We start from the raw sequence: 19718 nt of genomic DNA, 5'->3' as shown, positions 1-19718 counted from the left end.
TAAATGAAACGGGCCAAGGCCTTGATGACAACTGGCCCAGAACAGATTTTGGTTTTAGAGATAAGCTCTCTTCCTAAAAAAGATAGTCTCATTCCTCCTGACAGCAGTCTCCAGTACATGCTGCCCATCTGAACCATAGGACTACTTGGCACATGCCAAAATCACATCAGGAAGTTGGCTGGTAATAGTATGAATGATGGTGAGCTTCTGCAGAAGCTCATGCCCTTGCCTGTTAATTTATTAAAAAAGATACAACCTCAGCCTTTGAAGATATATCTGTTTGGAAAAACAAAGAAACAAAAAAGGCTGAACTTGATGTATTTATATTTGTTTTCCTTTATGTATGCCATATCCAAGCTTTTGGGGTGTAGTGTTTTGATTATTAATTGGAGATCCGTGTATTCTATGTTCTTTGCCTCAACTTCACTTCACCTGACTACACTAGGATAAAAAGTGGTAGAATATGAAGAAATATGAAGCACAAAAAAAGAGGAAGATGGAAATTAAACTGCCATTAAAGTGGCCATTAGTAAAAAGCTTTCCTACCTGCTCGTTTTAGATTCCTGCATTAAATGTGCTATACAAGTGTAAAATAATGGAAATAATACAGAGATTTAACTTTGTCAGAAATTAGTGTTTTAGTATTTAGATCAATTGTTTCAGGCATCCTGTTGCTAATATTTGGGATGATGATGATGACGATGATGATTATTCAAATACATCTGGAAATAAGGACCAGGCAAAAGAATATTGAAGCTCCAGATTATGAAAATATTTCCACATTGCAGACAAAGCTCTAAAGCAAAAAAAAAAAAATAAAAGAAGTGTACTGCTTTCATTATACTAGATATTCTTGGGTTTAACTTTTATTCTGTGCTTCATTTCAGTGGGTATGTAGCTCCAGTTCTGAACGTTACTCTCTTGACCTTGGAGCTATTGTAAGACTTCCTTGAGGATTAATAAGACCAAAGAGAAGAATCAACCATGGCATACTTCGGGAGGGTGCTTTTTCCACACAATGAATTTTGTGAAGGACAGCCTGGGGACCACGCATCCTACCCAATGTACCACTCTGGTTCTGCTGGAGCGATTCGTCTAGGATTCGATAGAATAGTTGATGAAGTCAGCAATGAATTTTTTTTTTATGGTTCATCACATTCACATCATCATGAAGAATTTTTTTTTCCATCAGATATCTTTGGTCCGAATGCTCCTGAGCAGCAGTTTTGTGGTCAGCCTCCAGTTGCTTATGGTGAACTTTATCCTGGATATCCTGTCACTCACTGGCAACAAGGCACAGTGTCACCAATGACTGGCTTCAGATCATCTTCACTATCTGATTTCGGAAACTTCTCTCTAGAGGATCGCTATCCCTACAGTCAAGAGAGAGAAATCTATGGAGCGAATAGTGTAACTCCAGTCACAAACGTGTTTCATTCAAATGTGGAAAGATGCAACACAAATCTGGGGTTTCAGATAGGCGTTGACAACGTAGGTGCTCAATGTCCCATTTTCTTAGACAACTACCGTTTTGGACAGGAAGTGAGAGATGAAAGTGGAAATGGGCAAGCTTGTTTCACTGACACTTCCAGAAGATGCAACATGAGACCTACCTGGCCCAGCAGCTCTGGAAGTGACACAGAGGTATTTCAATTTTCTCATATTAACAGTGCTTAAAGTTCTTGATTCTTTTTTGTGTCCTTGCACTTTGTGTATTTACTCACACTGATGCAACATGGATTAGAAGCACTTGATTTAAAGACCTGATGAAAAATTAAACATTTATGCTTGGGGGAAGCAAAAGCTTTTGGTCCTGTAAAGGGTTTTTATCATGTGTCTTACGATTCAGCTGGCCAAAGCATCTGTGAGACTTCTTATTTGGTCTTTCTTACTTCCAAAGATAGAGGTGCAGGGAAGTGTCAGGTATATTTTCCAATAATTGTGTAACTTGTTTTCTCAGCAGTCAGAATTTCCCACTGATTTTTTGTATCTTTACAAGAGGGATGCCTTCTAACAAACAATATTTGATTAGTTAAGATATTTTTATACAGGATGAAAACCTCTGAGCATCCTCTTCCTTTGATTCTAATATCAGAAGAGAACCCAGCAGACCATAAAAAATGACTTTTGAAGGCTAGGTGCCTACTCTAGCTATCTAATGAGAATTTTATACTGGCAGAATCTGCATGTTTCATGTTTTAACCAACTTATACTTAAAATGTCAAAGCATTTCTGCAACCTACCTACTAAAAAAGACTTCATATTAAAGTAATAGGGCCAGTTCCTCACCTAGTATAAAATGAAGTAACTCCATCTACTATAATGGAAACTGGCCATTTTACACCAGAGGAGAATCTAGATTATGGTCTAGAATGCTCCAATAGGTTCATTTTGTGGCTTATTGAACCATAAAAATACCACAGAGGGATAAGTACAGAAATGGTAGAGTAAGATGTGTTTGAAAGAGATAACAAATCTATATGACCTGATATGAAACCTGAGATTCAAAATAACAATACATTATGCTGAGTCGTTTTTCTGTTGAGCCAGGTTCTTGTCTCTATGTCTAATTTGTCTGACATATCCTGATCCTGAGAGATAAGGCATAGTATGTCCTGCTTCCGCCATGTTCTGCATGCACTTATGTGTCTGCATATAATTATTTCCTAAAAATAGACCTATCTGCTATAACTGTGGAAGCTGGATCGAATGACATATACTCTACCTTTAACTGTCTTTTTGAAACAAAGACTTTATCTTTTTTCCTCCTTCCATCAGGTGTTCATAGCTCCAATTGTGGCTTTGCTGTTTTTAATAATGATGTCTTATGGGACTCCCATGGCTCTTTCTGATGTTATGTATCTCCTCATTTTCCTTCCTTCAAAATCCTGACACAGGGAAGGAGGAAGAAAATGATAAATCCTCCCTTTCCTCTAGTCCTTGTTAGCATTCTGAATCATTATAGGAATCCTGAAATAGCCTACAGGATACCTCTGCACCATGAATATTAAAAGACAGTTTAGGTTCACCTTCTGCTTTTAACTCCTGGTGATCACAGTATCATAAAGCAAAGGGGAAGAGACACTTGATTGACTTGTTTCTATGTCTGTTCATAGAGAGAACTATGGAAGTAAACATCTGCAGACCCAGACAGATGGGGAGGCGAGTGGGAAAATATATCTGAGGACAGGAACTCTTAAGACTAATCCCAGGCTCCTCATTTTGGAAGTTCAGTGATGAATACAAAAGAGGAGGGGATGAATAGCTGGAGAGACAAAAGGCTGTTGTTGGTTTTTGCTTATGATAGGAAGACTAAAGCATGCTGACATTATGATGAAAAGAACAAGCCTTCTCATGAGAAAAGTAGAAAATAATGGGATACAAGCAAGCAGGAGGAGATTAAACTGTGGTATGGGAAGAAGAGGTGTTAGAGGAAGCAGGCATATAAGAACAGGCACAAACGCTTCTGTGATGGAGGAGGAGAGAATTATAGGGGAGGGAAGAGAAGAGATGAGCGAGTCAAGGCGACTACAATCAAATGTGTGGGAGGATTTGATTAAGTCAGGGAAGTATTTGAGCTGTTTAGCTAAAAGTGGAAAAAATGGGAAAGAGGAGAGAATTGATTTGTAGCAGAAAAATCGGTGTGGTCGCAGGAATTCCTTCAGGGAGAAACATCCATGTCAGGATAGAAAGAGAGCCAAGGCAAGGGGCTGGCAGCTGAACCTTGAGATGATAAAAAAGGGAAAATAAGAGGGAAAGAATGTTGAGAGAGGGAAGGGTAAAAAAAAACCTCTGTGAGGAAGTAACTAGATGCTACTGATCTGGGAGTTTTGGAGAAGATAAGACAGGGCTGACGCCGAGTAAGACTGTCAGAGTGGCTGCAAAAGTGGAGCACCACAGCAGAGGGAGAACAATGGGCACAGATTGGATTGGTGAGGTCCAGAGCGAGTGAATGATACATCTGAGTAGTAGGAGATGAGAACCAGAACTGCAGACAGAGTGAAATTGAAAGGACACTGAAACATGGAGATGAGCACTGAGATAGGTCATAGGGACACAAGATGAAATTTTCACATTGCTGAAATCATACTGTCATTCTGATCTTCAGCTTTTAGATGCAGTTGTGTGGCCCTAGGCTTTATTTAATGTGCGCTAATCAAAATATGTCCAGTGTAATAAAGGAAATGTTAATTTTCTCTGGCCTTGCCATCACCGAGTCAGATGTTCAAAAATACTAAAGAAATTGTCTTCATAACATCCCTGTGAAAAGAAGTTTTATTTTCTCCATAGCAGAAAGAAAACTAAAGTACAACCTAAAAAGTATCCAGTAGATTTGACTGCGCCATCTGTGATATTTTGGGTCTAATGTTTTCAGAATAACTAGCAAGGCGCACTTCTTCACACAAGCCAAATCATCAGACCAGACTTCATGATTTCAGTGTAGGTGCCCCAGAAATGAGAAATACACAATTAGTGTTCCTATTTGAGAACAATGGGTCAGGTGACTTGGTTAGCATAATGTGAGAAATCTGTGGATGAGAAAAGATAAATTCCAGTCATCCAGGGATGCACTCTGTTACTGTATCCCTCTTGTCGTCAGTTCTCCCCGTATGCAATTCTCTGTCTCATTCACTGCATGCTTTCAGATGTTTGCAATGAGTGGAGACTTGAGTTCTACATAAAAATGACGTGTGATCGTGTAATTAATGTTTTACCTTATATGTAATGGGGAGAAATTAAAGTTTCTGGACACCTGAGAAGAGAAATGACAAAACTAAATCTCTCACCCACATGATTCATCAGTGGAATTGGAACTATATATCTGCTAAGTACAACTCTGCCACCAGAACAAATTTGAGTGCGTTGGCAGTGGTATATTAATTCCTTCTGTGTAGATTATTACTGGTCTACAGAGGATGCCTGTTTGCCATTAGGATTCATTTGGAAATGCTGCCGTCAAAGGTGCAGAGAGGCGAGAGGGCTGCTGTGTTACTTCTGTCTCCTGCAGAAGAGGATCTGGATTCCAGCTTTGTCAAACTCCTTTTTGCCGTCCTTTAGTACGTATTTATCGCATTCTTCTTCAGGCCATGAACTTGAGGATCCATGCCCATGTCCTTATGGCAAACTATCTTTTCCCGGTCTTGGCCCTCTCCTTGCTTAATTCCTCTCTGTTCCTCCTTCCTCAGCTCTCAAATGTGGTTTTGCCCTTTTAATATCTTCAGTCCATGAAGATATTATGCTGTGTTCCAGCCTCACCTTTTCTTACCTGTGGCCCAGTTTTCTCAGCTTTTCATTTATCCACTTTTTTTTTCCCCATGCACTTTTTCCAGGGCACTGTACATCCTTTGTGATGACAGAACAGCAGGTGAAAAAGGACACTTTTTGTGTTGCTGGAAGCAGCAGGTTTCCAGTCTTCCCTCCTGTGGGAGCCTCCATCCACCCTACTCCTGTAGGGTAGTCTCAAATTGTCCCTCCTTTGCAGCACAGGGCTTGGGTGGTCCTTAGCTCTGTAGAGTCACTGTCAGTCTCCTGTTCCTCCTTCTGGCTGCTCTCCAGCTTCTGCAGCTCCTTCATCAGCAGCTCAACAGCAGCCAGAGCACAGCTCCCACCAGCAACACCACTGCTGTCGCCAGCCCCACAGAGAGGCACCAGCCAAGCTCTGAAGCCAGAGACCTGGGCTGCAGCATCCTTCCTCTGGAGCTCCATGTGGGTCAGTCTCTGCTGTCTGCAGGGTGAGTTTCTGCGCCCTGTGATGGAGATTGCACCACGTGGCATGTCACTGCCGTGGCTGTGTAGGCTTCAGTGCAGGTTCTGGGCTCCCTTTGTGCCCCTGCTGCAAAAACTGCTGTAGCTTTAGCTGCCAGCTGTGCTCCTGCTCCTGGCTGTAGAGGTTGCCCACAAACACAGAAATATCTCTCTGAGCTTGTTCCAACTTGAATTCCTCCATCAGGAACGTAGGGGTACACAACATATTGTACACAACATCCCAGATGCCAACTCCCTAGAGCCTTGTCAATATATCTTTTTGTAAAACTATCTACCCTGATGTGTGATCGGGAATGTTTTGTTGTTGTTGTTTGGTTTTGTTTGTGTTGTGGGTTTTTTTTTAATGACTACCTAATTTTGGGAGGCCATTACTGTGATCAAATTGTTCATAATTTCTAAGTAGTGAACCTCCATCGGGAGTTTTTGTTGCTGTCTGCTGAGGTAAACTGTAAGATGTCTAACCAAGGTGGAAAAAAAAGAACTAGTGGAGGTGCTACGTTTTCAGTGACTTTTGAAGGAGCTTTTTCAGCAGTCCTTAGAATCAGAGGGCGATGGATCACTAATTTGGATTGCTAAATTTAATTTCACTGTCTTATTTCAACCCTCAGGGTTATCCATTGTTTTCCCTACCAGATGTTTCAAATTTTCCCTCTGTTGATGATGCCCCCTTATTATCTTTGAGTTTTTCATAAGCGCTCTCCTAATGTTTGTGCTATTGTGGTTAATGAAAACACTACATACAATGAGACCCAAGACTGGTGGTATCTATAAAAGTTTTGTAACTTCTGAGCTTTCAGTTCTGTCATTGTGATCTCCCCACAATGCCAGCTCCCAACAGATTTTTCATCTTTTATACATACTCAATATTATAAACTGTAACTAAAATTTCACTGCCTGCATCTTTTCAGGCATATTGCTCTTCCTTGTCCAGGAAAAAATATGGATTTTTTTAATTTATTATTTATTTTTATAAATTTACATACTTGTGTATAAATTATTATTAAAATTATAAAATACATCTTTTGCCATATCTTCTGTGACATGTCATTAGTTGCTTCTCTTTCTGAAGGGGTTTAAAAGTTGATGCCTCAGTTGAGCGTTGTGTGTGTCTATATGTACAGCGTTAGAACGGGCTTGCAGATGTAATAGTATTAAGCTCTTTCCTGGAGATAACGTTCTGACTGGAGGGTGATGTGGCAAACAGACAAAAGAGTGCTTTGACCCAAAATATTGGCACAGACCTGTGCTCTCCAAGTTTAGAGAAAGTATCTGGGGATTTTTCATGTTCAACAGAATACACTGACTTCCTGCAATCTGTTGTAGGGACTTACCTGGCGGGTTTGTAGAGTTTGAAGAAATCCTGATCTTCCTTTCAGGGGAGAAAGAGAGACAATAAGAATTAAAACTCAATTACAGCATAAGCTTCACTTTGTCCCCTCTCCTTTTTGTAAACTAGGTATATATCTTCTGCATTTAGAGTCATCTGTGGTCTGACGCTAGGTGAATTTTGAAAGCTTTGTCTGAAATTCCTTGTGTTCTACATGGAAGAGGGAAAAAATAAATGTTAAACCCAGGGTAGCTGATGCTTTATGACTTTGTGTTTTTTTTCTGAAAGTATTTAAAATGCAGTCAAAAGGGGTTATTTGTGCTTATTTGGAGCTCCATCAAGTCGTGGAAGGGATGGTAAGGTATGAAAGATAGTCCTCATGGAACCAAATGCAAGATTAGCCTTATGCTCCTTCTGCTTCTGTTATCTAAATAACTGAGCTCTGTTTCTTCTGGTGTCATTTTGGTATTTTTAGGCTGTGGGTTGGTCTATCCAGCTGGTTGAAGCAAATCAAGGAAGTAATGAAAACACAGTTGCTTTTTGCAATGCAGTGGAGAAGTAAGTAATGAAAAAACTTTATTCAGCCAACTATGACATTTCATTTATGTATATTAATTGGATTGGTTATCTCTGCATCCCTGAACAGTGCCATAATTCCAGTATCTACTTAAACATGGAAATGCTCCTCGTTTTAGTTTGAAGGTTAAAATCCACCCAGGAATATAAATTCCCAAAAATATTTTCTCCCTTAGATGTTCCCTTTATCAATGATAAGTACATTTAACTCCTCAATGTTGATGGTTTATAGTGTGTGAAACTTAAAATCCATTTTCTGCCATTGTCTTGGACATTATTAGTGCCTGTGTAGCTTGGAGCAAGCAAAAAGAATTGGAGGAACTGACTGACTGAGAATAGAATTACTGCACACTGTCATGATGAAAAGTGAGACTTAGCAAGCGACAAAAACTCCTGTAATTATTGTTTACCGTTACAGTTAATAGCGTGGCTTAACGGGATAGAACTTTTTTTACTTTCTTAATCTTCTTCAGAAAAAGAGGTGGTATTGAAATCCAAGAGCACCAAGAAATACAAGTTTTTAGACTATCTGCGCAGATTCATTTTCCTTTGTATTCACTGATCACTCTATCAAGCTGTTAGCACAAGTGCATGCTTTTCCCCCCAGAAAAGTCATTGGAAAATGGAATGGTTTATGGTGTTTAGTTGTTTGGGGTTTTTTTAATTCAGCTTTAATGAATTGACTGTATACAAGGTTAGCCAAGCCTGCTTCTGTTAAGAGAAAAAATAAAATCCAGTTTGTTGCCCTGAAATTAGCAGTGAATATACTATACATTCATACAGGATGGATGGCCAGTGTCAAAGCATACTCGTTCACATGCGTCTCAGTTTTCCTTTTTCCACAGTTCAACAGTCTGAATCCCAACCCAATTCTACTAACATCAGATGCATGAAGGCACATTCCACACAACAGGCTTTCTTCTCAGATATTCAGGGTTTTTTTAACATTCAAACATTCTACATTTAACTTTGCACTCTAATTATAGGAAAAGCTTTCTATTGATTTTTCTGTGAATAAATGAGTTTATTTACAGGACTAAAAAGACTAATAGAATTAAGCCATTCCTGGTTTGCAATAACTTGTTTAGTGTGCATCACTAGCAAAAACTCTTAAAAAGAAAATAAGAACAACATTTGCTTTTTTCCTATCAAATAAATGGGAAAGCACTCTTAGGACAAAATGTCACAGCAAACAAAAGACCAAAAAAAGGTCATAAATTTGCAAATAACTAACATTTTCAGTCTTGCCAAATGAGCATCCTTCCAGTCCCCAAAGAATCTCAATAACTAGCAGTTTTATACATCAGAGGCAAGATGTATAATTCAAGCTCTGTGTCATGCAGACTTGCACCTTCAGCATGTAGCTCAAATGGAAACCCATCATGTTTTTCTCTAGGCAATATTTGTACAGGTAGCAATCTATAATTGAAACATTGCATTATACACAACTGTAAAGCAGTTTTCAAAGTTCCTTTATCAGGTTACTTCTACAATTATGAACATAGCTATAATGAATGTTCATCCATGAGTGGCTTCAGAATGCATCCTAAAGCGAGTTTGATTCCAGAAGATGCCAAGCTGATAGTCTCAGGGTTCAATGCTGCAAAATGCAGAATTTCCTCCACCTCCTACTGACTTCAAGGATGTGCTCTGCACAGCAGAAAGTACACAGTGTTATGAAATGCTGTGAAACAGCAAATCCCTATAAATGTTAGTACTTTCTACATACACTGAGTTGTTGCAGCACAGAAAGGAAGTAGCACAAGATTTTCTTCCTATTGTGCTTGTGTAGGACTTCAGTTATGCCTTGGAAGGCCTAACCTTTCAAAATTTTGCAATGGCATGTTTCACTCATCTGATCAGGCTGGAAGCCCTTTAATCACTTGAAAACAATAGATGGCCACAAATGAGCAACACTTTCTGGAACTGAATGCATTTTATCTGAAAAGCGTAAAAAGCAAATTTCTGTCTGCACGCTATCCTAAAATATAGATAGTGTGGAGGCAGGGACAGAGATGAGGGTCACTTGGTTTTTAAATAAATGTCAGTAAATTGAGGATGTGATTCATGCCCGGTATGAGTACCTAGAGCATTAATTTGATGCTGGAGAAAGGGTAGTGAAGTTTCCAGTCTTATTCAGTCCTCGGCCTTCTTACAGAAACGGGTTACAAGAATGAATTTGGTGATAGGGGAAAGCTTTATGTGTACCTTACTTGCAAAGAAAATAGACTGACATCAACTACATAGGTCACCAAAGCAACCTCTGCTGTATAGTGATTTTTTACTATGAGTATAAATCTTTCTCATGGACTGGAGGTATTGTCAAGCCTCATTTCCTCCTACCCCACTGGAACATCATGCCCCCTGGCTTTTCTTTATAAGAAATGGGCTGCTTCATTGGATTATTAATTTTGGAAGCCTAGGCTTTTTTTCCTTCTCATGCTTTAGAAATACATGGCATAAAAGAGAAGTTCATACTTTTGTTGGAGAGGCCTGGGTGGCAGCCCTGAGGCAGGAGGTAACAGAGTAATGAAGAACTTGATGTGAGAGAACGATGTCTCAAAATACACTGTCATCAGAGACAGTGCGAAGAGCTGCCAGCTCAGAAGGTACAAAATGCTGCTTGAACTAACGAATAAAAGAGTGCAGTATGCTTCGTACAGGGTGTTTGAGTTTAGCTACTAAAATATTCAGGCCAATTAGTGGAATGTAAAGCTTCAGCTGATACAATATGTACCCTTACCTGCAGCTGCAAAGTGTATTTGCTTAAAAAGCAAGTTTAATCTCAGCTGACAGACATAATACCTGTGACCAGTGTTCATTAGGAAAAGGTACCTCAGGAGGAATTAGTTTCTGCAAGTCTTTGGTAATTGGAAGGAGGAGGGGAAATATATTTTATAGGTAGTGGTATATAAGATCAAAGGGGCTCAATGACTCTAACAGTTATTGCTCTCTACAGACGTTTACATAAATACCCTGGGTTTTGGTAATGAGGATTTCAGATTGGATTCTAGAGCACTGTGGAAAAAGGGACTTTTTGAGATTTTGCATAGAAAGCATGTTCCTGTATTCATTTTGACCAGCTGTCCTAGCCACAGCTGTCTGTGCACATGCTCTTGGTTAGTTTTATGTTAACTCTGTTATTTAAGCACGTATTTGAGCACCTTTGTTTCTCCTGTGCTCAGTGTACATTGAAGTCTGTGCTTAAACTCCTTTTGGCTTCACCGAGGAGAAGCTCAGCAGCAATTCTGTGAAGTTCTTGAAGATTGTACTGATGTTGTTCCTACCAAGCAAAAGACGTAGCTGTATGTACACTATCATCTGACACGTCGTTATCTCACTGATGCATGAAAACAAAGTTTGAGTTGCCACTGTTATCCTCTCTGTTCGCACAAAATTTTTATTCCTAACAGCTATGTGCTATTATTTTTGGTATCTTGTGAAATTTTTATGTTGTTCTTATGAGAACACTGAAATACATATCTATTCAGATATAATTTCATCACGTGTTCTTTTCAGAATAAGAAATGCCTATCCTTCTTTTGACCTGAAGACAAACACAGGAAAAATCTGGAGTGTTGCAACAAGGTTCCCAGACAGTATCCTTGGTGAATTAAAATTCAGAATCAGTGTTTGGACAGATTCTTCACCATATCCTCTGCTTCTTACGCAACATGGTAAGTGATTAAGGTGCCCATATCCTTCCACAATTCAATTGCATGGAAATGATAACAAAATTCATTCGTTATCTGAAAAGATACTTGAAGAGCAAGCCCCACATGAGTAAGTACGTGTTGGTTATGAAATGAAAGGATAATTCCAACTGGGTGGAAAGAATAATAATTAAGAGTTGGAACAGTTTGCCCATGGTGGTTGTGGAATCTCGATCCTTGGAGGTTTTTAAGGTCTTACAGGAAAAAACCCTGATTAAGCTGGTCTGAATTCAATGATGACCCTTCTTTGGAGAGGAGGCTGGAATAGATGGACCTACTGAGGTCTTTCCCAACCTCACTTATTCTGTCACTAGTGACTGTGGGAAGCTGCCACTGCTCCTATCCATCCTGTGTCTGTGGTGAATGGGAGAATCTTGGATTCCAGCTCTGGCAATTTATACTTCTTAAGCCACATATGGAAAAATGAAATAAATTAAACCTTCTTCCCTCTCTCTCTTCCTGTGCTGCTTTATTAAGTGATAGTCTCTTTTTGTTTTTTTTTTAATGAATCTTTTCTTCAGTTGTCATGGAATTATTTGACTGTAACAGGCTAAGTATTAGTTTGTTTGATGGGTCAATAGCTGAAAATCCAAAGCTCTACAAAATGACAGTCAACATATATTAAAAATAAATAATCTTCATAAGTAAGGTAGCCAAGATTTACACACTTATTCATACAAATTTTGTTGCTTGATTTGGGAACATCTACATAGTTATTGGAAAGCCTGGAAATGTAGTAGGTTGGATCATCTGAAACAAATATTTTATGGATGCCATGAAACAAAGGGGTGAAGATTTTGGAACATTTGCACCAGAAGGTAGTGTTTCCAGCATTTCTATCAGCTAGGCAAGGGATCTACACTGAAGTTCCCTGTAATGCAAAAGTTTTAACTACTGCCAAATGTTTTATCATATGGTATCATCTACCCTATAGATTGTTTGATTTTCAGTCTGCTTAAATTTATTTATAAAAAGGCTTTAGAAGGCACAGCTAAAACTGAAGGGGATATAAGAAAGAATCCCTATCCTAAACTTGCTTACAGACTAAGTAAATAATAAGATACAGTTAAAGTGAGGGGAGGGAGTACTTTTTTTTTGCCTCATCTAATATAAAGAATTGTTCAGTCGTGCAAAAACGTTTGGCAGAGTAAGGAAAGGAAAACGGGCCTTAGGAGTGCAAATGAATGATACTAGCAAGTTTCAGATTTTTTCCAATGAGTGACCTGAAAAAAGTGCATGTTACAATTTAGATTCAAGATTCTGTGCTATTCTTCTTTTTGTGGTGTGTATAAATTCAGCAAACAGGTACTGCGGTTTACATGTCAAACCAGCCGTGAGGAGTTGCTTAAGACAGCGAGTTGTCAAAGGGCTGGATGATTAAAATGAGTAAAACTGGTAGAAAATGTTTAATGGAAATGGCTCTCTGATCAAAAGTAAAATGGCTTTACAAAGATAACGAAAAATTTCAGAAGAAACTTTTGAATCTATTGCTGTGTTTGTTTTTTCCCTGGGGAAAACCAAAGCAAAGCAAAAAACCAAGCTAACTATGGTAACCAAATTTGATTTATTTCAGCTTTGTTTTTGTCACAGCCAAATCATTTTTTTTAGTGAAAAAACCTTCAAATTTCCCCGCAAAAACAATTTTGCATTTCTTGGTTTGTTTTAAAATAATAGCATAGCAACTCTAAGCCAGATTTACCAGTATGAATTGGCTGCGCTGGATCACTGGATAATTCAGAGCATCTTTAAATCCAATGGGAGTGGTTGGGTAGGCTCAGTTTGCAGCTGTTGTCTGAATGAACCTGGAGCAGTGTAAATTAGTCAACACACAAGTCTGGGTTACATGTTTAGTTTGGGGGGATTTGTATTTAACTGAGGTAGTTCCCATTTTTGTATCAAAAAGTTCACTTAAAACTTCTGTAGGAGCTCTAATTACGGCCTCTAATTTTGAAGCAATAAAGACACACCACGCATGGAAAATCTACTTTGGCTTTTGTATTATCAGTTACAGACAGTGAGATTACCTGAGAATTGTGGAGGAAATCCAGACTTTATTTTGCATTGTAAAACCATTTTGGTACATTCTATGAAGACCTTCCACTGAAGAGTGGGACCTTTTTTCTGCTAAGGAGAGGTGTCTCAGACTTGCAGCATCAGTGCTGCTGTAGCATGATCTGCATGCCTGAAAAGAGCAACCTTACCAGGCATGTTTGCAATTTGACTGCCAGATTATGCAGCTTTTCTTGTCCGCTTTTTGATTGATTCTTATAAAATAGACAGAGAGGAAGTATATTGTCAGGATTGGAAAATGGTTTAAAAAGCTTAATTAGCGTTGGGGAAAATTTTCATAATGCTAGAACATTTCTGAACAGCAGATTGTATGGATTGACATAGAACTTCTTAATTTATATGTTATGCATTATAGATATAACATCTATTACAATATATCATATATCATATATCCATATATGATTATAAGGGCACTATAAATACTATTAAATAATACTAATAATACTAATATACTGATATACTATACAATATATTACGTATATTTATATAAAAATGCATATGAGCGTTAATTTACTTCTCGGTTACGGCTAAAAAGGTGTGCACAGCAGAAACAATAGCAAGTAAAACTCTGGAGTAAAAAAAACTTGTGTCATGAATGGTAACAGAGTCAACTTTTGCATTAGGCTGTGTTCACACACAGGAAATTTACCAAGCTATTCATCAGGGAAATGAAAAAAAAAATTATAAATTGACGTTTGCATCTTCCTTTCTGCTTGCGAAAGTCGCACAGCTCTTCATTCCGGCTACCTAATAAGATGCTAATTTTCTTTAAATGGATATAGATTCTGTGACTTGTTTTAGAATATTTGAAGTGAAATTAAAAAAAAAAAAAATCAGGTGTGGCTTGATCTAATTCCTCTTGATGGAGCTAGTCTGCAGCAGTAGTTAGGAATGACAGAAATTCTTGTTTTCTTTGCCCAAGTATCTAGCCTGGAATTCTCTGGCAAGCCACTATTAATTTTTCCTGCTATCTTTGTTTACAGCTGGCTGTATCACTCATGACTTAATTGTAGAGATCCTCCGTTGCACGAATCGATACCCAGCCCAGGAGGAATACCTTCTAAGTGTTTGCGGGTCAGATGAATTCTTACAAAAGTAAGTATCTCATTAAGATACAATATTGAGTATGTAGTGTGTAATATAAGCTGTGCATTTAATGCACTCTGCTTGTGTGCCATGTAAACAGAACCATAGGGTTAGAGTATTATGTTCCAAACACTGAATGTATAGTTTCTGAAACTCCCAGAACACGTGGTACTTAAGATTCAAATCCTGGGTCCTTTTTGTAAACTTTATGCAGCCTTGAATAATTTGTTTCACTCCCTTGCCCTTCTGGTCTTTCTCATCCATAATACAAGGATGCTGCTACTTCCAGTATCTCATAGGAGTATTACAAGCGTGAGGGGGAGTGCATATCCTCAAAGGGGGAAATCACCAAAGAGAAGAGGAAACAGTATTATGCAGCTGCGTAGCTGGTGATTTTAATTCGCATCCAGTTGCAACAGTAGGAAAGCAAATGAAGTCAGCACTTTGGTGCTGACTGCAAGTTGAAGAAAAACACATTATACGTACCAACAGGTCTTTCTGAATATATATAGTCTACAAGTAAGGAGGTAAACGCTGTGATTCACATTCATTCAAGTAAGCTCTTGTGGTGGTTGAAAGCACTCCTGGACTCAGCTAGTTGTTTCTTGCCCTCTGGCAGCTTAAATTCAGCTGTCAGCAAAAGTGAGCAGATTTTGTGTTGAAGCAGCTAAAGTGCAGGCTCTTGTTGTCAGCTGGGCTGTAGGGACAGTGACTTTCAGCAGAAGGGTAGAAGCTGGCAGTTCTCTGTGGCAACATGCTAAGCTGGCACTGCAGGAATCACAGCTCATCTGTTAGAGACATAAAAAGTGTTAGATAAAATAGTGTATGTCTATAATTGGAAGGGGAACTTTTAGAAGCAGTCGTATTTGCAGTCTAGTGTAAAGGTTACCTGAATTAGCCCAAAGCACGTCAGCTTGATGAGAGAAAGGAGCGTAGTCAGGAGAGCAGGTGTCACACTGTGCACGAGCTGTGCTCGATAGCCAGCTTGGGCACTTCTGCTGTCACGCAGGATCAAATGTTCAGATGTTTATGGTGAATTATGCTTTGCAGCTAAAGGTGGACACTTCAGCATTTCTGAGCCAACTCTTGTTCAGCTCTCCGAAAAGCAGGAGCTGGAGCCGCTGAGCAGAGAACCAGGTCATACATGAATCTGGTAATTACATAAGAAGGCCAGGGCTTTTTTTCAGTTTTCAAGTCTCTCTTCTCATTTCAAACTAATTGCTAATGAAAACGGAAATAATGAGTCATTGTATTGAGGGTGAGCTCAGTGCGTTTCAGTACAGTGTACAGTATGTTCTAATCAGTTTTATTTTCACTGTTGGGAAGAAGGCATCAATAGTGGACTGTTTAAATTCCTGCACTTGCAAAATCTCTGCACGTCTCGTTAGCAGTGAAACAAGGTCAATAATGTTCTTATTTTTCTCTTCGCTCCTTCAGTGTCATGCAGAAAGCACTGAGCTGCACTTCTGGCCTCAGCAGCTTGTAACTCTATACTATGCTGTGCTTTCAGCTCCCTTTCTTCTGCCTCCTCATCGCAGTCCTGTATCTAAAATTTGAAACCCCAGACCATAATCATCCCTTGGGTAGCTTAACACAGCCTGCAGAGTTGCCTCAGGATGAAATTTCTCCTGTGCTTGCGCTGTCTCTTAGTGCAAATTGCTTTCCTTGCAGTGTTGGTAACGGAGTGATTGGATGTACTTGTGCACAGAAGAGTATTTGGAAATCGTTCAGGGATGAATTCCAGTAGAAGTTCCCCAAGTTATGAGACGGCAAAGGGAATAAATAAATACTCTGCTGCCCCTGCTTTATTATAATCCAGAAAAAAACTAAAATGGTGACGTGATGGATTGTTCTCAGACCAGAGTGGTTTAGCGAACCAGACAACATTGTGAAGATTTGTCAAAAGCTCTTGTATACTATTATGTTGGACTGCATTACTGAGCACTTCATCCTACAGAAGAACCTGAAAGACTTGATGATTTCTGGAATCTATTTAGCTTTGAATGAGATGGGGAAAAAATACTTGTGTGCTAATGACCATTACACTCAGCACAACAAGATTTCATCATCCATTATTCCCTTCCTAAGGAGAAATCCTTGTTTACTGGTCAGAAATCCTGGCCTTGCCTCAACTTGCAGGCTTTCTTTTTCTTCCTATGCTTCCTTTTCCCTCGAGCTTTTCTTACCGCACCTGCAGAAGGAATCAGGATTCATTGCCACTTTGTCACTGCCCCTTCTGTTGTTGGAAGGCGTACGTGAGCTTCATCCCCAGCTGGTTTGCTGCAGTTCCTTTTTTAGATGTTCGGTGTAAGCACATCTGGAGGCAGAACCCCGTCTGAAAGACAGAAGCTCCTTGAAAGAAGAGTGGAGTAAAACCCTATCTGTGTCATCAGTTTTTACCACTATTCATGGAAGTTTCTGATTTTCATATTTATTCATAGACCCTCCTTCTCTGGATTTCCCAGCTGTGGGCGTGCTCTCCACTCTCTTACACTTGTCCTCTTCGTGATCATCTTTTATTTCTTGGAGGACCATCTGTTCTTTCTAAAAATTCTTTGCTTTATCATCCCATCAGCCAAACTTTTTACATTTACCTTTAAATCTTGCTCTCACAGTTTCCTATCTTTCCTTAGATTTAGAATGGATGCCATGAAAAATGATTTCATGATGCTCTTCATGAAAGATGTTGTATAAAAATAAATTAAATATGGCTCAAATAGCTTGTGCTGAATAACTCCTTGCTCTCAATGCCCGCAGCAAGCCAAAACCAAGCCTTCTCATGTGATGGCACAGTCAATCCTCCATTTAGGCTTTTTTGCCTTTAGAACTACAGCCAGAAGCTCAGAGCATCCTGAAATGCCTAATAAAACAAAGCACGTGACTGTATATAAAAATATAGGGTGCTCTTTTTTCTTTTATCTTTTTTTTTTTTTTTTTAAATCTCATTTTTTTTGTCTGTTAGCAAGATGTTTCTGTAATGTAGACCCAGCAAAGGAATGTAGTTAGGGATATTTATAAGCTTTATTTCTAGACTTTTTTTTTCTTCCTATTTTTTTGGAAGGCATCATATTTTTTTAAAGGATCTTTTCATATATATTTTTAATTCCATCTACGCTCTACCATAGTGTAATTTACACAGTTAACTTACTGCTTTGCAGTTTAGCCAACATAGTGAGCAGGGATATGGAATAGAAAAGTCTAAACGCTTATCATTTATGCTCACATGCTTGCCTGTGCCCTTATTGATGACACTTTTTTGCCTTACTAGTTCTATTCTCTGAGAATTGAGATCTAAATAAGAATTGGTTTTCACTCAAAGTGAAGTTTAAGCGATTAATTATACACTGGGCAGAGTTATATTCATGCAGATTGGGATCATGAGAAGCAAGCACCTTTTGGGTGAATATGTTCTTTGTAAAAAATAAACTTCGTTTTCTCTTGTCACTGAAGATTAAGTTTCTCATTCAGAGATGCTGCTCAGCTGAGTCTTTTTTCAAAAAAAAAAAAAGTCTGAGTGAACTGCATTAGGATTTGGAGCTTATAGCATATCAGAGAACCTTGCTGTGGGGAAGCAAAATCACCTAGTGGTGAGGGAGTCTCAAGAGACTGAGGAATTTTCCCTTTGCTTCTGATACAGTGTGAGACCACAGGCAAGTCACTATACTTTGACCAGTTCAGTGCCGTGTCCTTTAAAGATAAAGACTGCCTTTCACTTTATGTCTTTTGTCATGACTTTCTTATCAAAGCTGTACTTGCCACATAGCAATTCCAGCAAAAAATAGAGGGAAAACTGTTGAGTTAATAATGTTGTAGCATTTTTATTTGTGTTTCCTTTACAGAGCTCAGAGCACAGTAAACCAGTCACGCTGTCCTCCAAAGGGAGGCTGTATTACTTTTATCTTAATAGTACAGGTTTAGTAGCAGACCTGCATAGCGTGTAGCTAAAAGTTACTCTGCCAATCTAAAGCAAAGCTACGCTTCTGTTTCTTGTAGTTCACTTTTCGTCTAGACCAAGTTTCCACATTATTTTATTGAGGCATTAATCCATTTTTGTCTAGTCTCTTGTGTCACAATACCTGTCAAAACTTTTCTCTTTGTATTTGTGCAAATAAAATCCACTCATGAAGTCAAGCGTATGGCCAGTACTTCTAACTGCAGTGTTTCAGGCAGCATTGCTATGTCAATAAAGGATCTCGTGATGTATAGTATCTACCTGACACAGCAGAGCTAACACAAACCGCTAGTGTAAGTGTAGTTATAACCACAAAATTCAACTTCTGTTGGTGCGGCTTGTTTTGCCTGAAAGCATGATATCATGGAATAGTAATACTGGCAAAAGATAGTTTTATACATCCATAGTACAGAATTGTAGCTACAGAGGAGTGTTCTGCTAGTGTAAATTGATATAGCTATACCATTTCTGTCATGGGCTTGGTGTAATGTCGCTATTGCAGTAGGAATCTCTTTACTGGAGGAATTGGGAAAAAGTGACTCAGGACTCATAGATGTGTTTCTTCGTAATTTTCTTGTTACTATGCCTGTCCCAAGGTTGAAAGTAGGGCAGAATGGAAAGAGTAGGAATAATGGCAGGGTAAAAGGTAAAAAGCAGGTGTGAGGCAGTTCTAAAGGATGCAAGGATCACAGGAGAGTTCATCATCAGAGTCACAAGGCAGTTGTGAGTAGGTCAAATGAGGAGAGGAAGAAGTTGCAAGAAAGCCGTGGGTAGGCACAGCACAGATATGAGCTAAGGAGCAACAGAAGAAAATTTTTGCATTAGTACAGTTCCAGGAACTGGGAATTGGTCACTTGAACTTTTGCTTGTAAAGGGATTTGTGAAGGATTGAGGCACAATGGTGATACACTTTCCACCAGTACAGATATTTCACTGCGTTGGTGTTAATTTCTTATGCTTTATGCTCTTAAAATCAAGGAATTTTGCAAATGTATGGAAGCACTCTCTGAGGGCCTTGCTTTAGGTATTTGTTATGTCAGATGGAAATGGGTTCGTCCTCTATGACCTTTAATGTATTTGTTTAAAAAAAAAAAAAAATCCCTTATCTACACTTACACCTTTTGTGACCTCTAATGGAGAGTTTCTGTTTTACTTTACTGTGGTGTAGTGCAGGTGCAGAAAATTTAAAGATAGATGAATTCCCTGTAATCGTGCTGAACAACGATTA

General features: G+C 38.9%; 1 protein-coding gene across 1 annotated transcript in view; it reads left to right on the top strand.

The window, feature by feature from the left end:
- The first annotated feature begins 984 nt into the window (after positions 1 to 984).
- PIK3C2G (phosphatidylinositol-4-phosphate 3-kinase catalytic subunit type 2 gamma) overlaps positions 985 to 19718 on the top strand; it is a 212448-nt gene continuing 193714 nt past the window's right edge. The window contains 4 exon segments of the mRNA XM_086610772.1: positions 985 to 1644; positions 7569 to 7651; positions 11189 to 11346; positions 14436 to 14547. Coding sequence (XP_086466898.1) covers positions 985 to 1644; positions 7569 to 7651; positions 11189 to 11346; positions 14436 to 14547 — 1013 coding nt within the window.

Source organism: Tauraco erythrolophus, chromosome 4 (assembly GCF_009769465.1).
Source record: "Tauraco erythrolophus isolate bTauEry1 chromosome 4, bTauEry1.pri, whole genome shotgun sequence".
Taxonomy (NCBI): domain Eukaryota; kingdom Metazoa; phylum Chordata; class Aves; order Musophagiformes; family Musophagidae; genus Tauraco; species Tauraco erythrolophus.
Note: the sequence above shows the minus strand (reverse complement) of the source record. Positions and strands in the feature narration are given on the sequence as shown.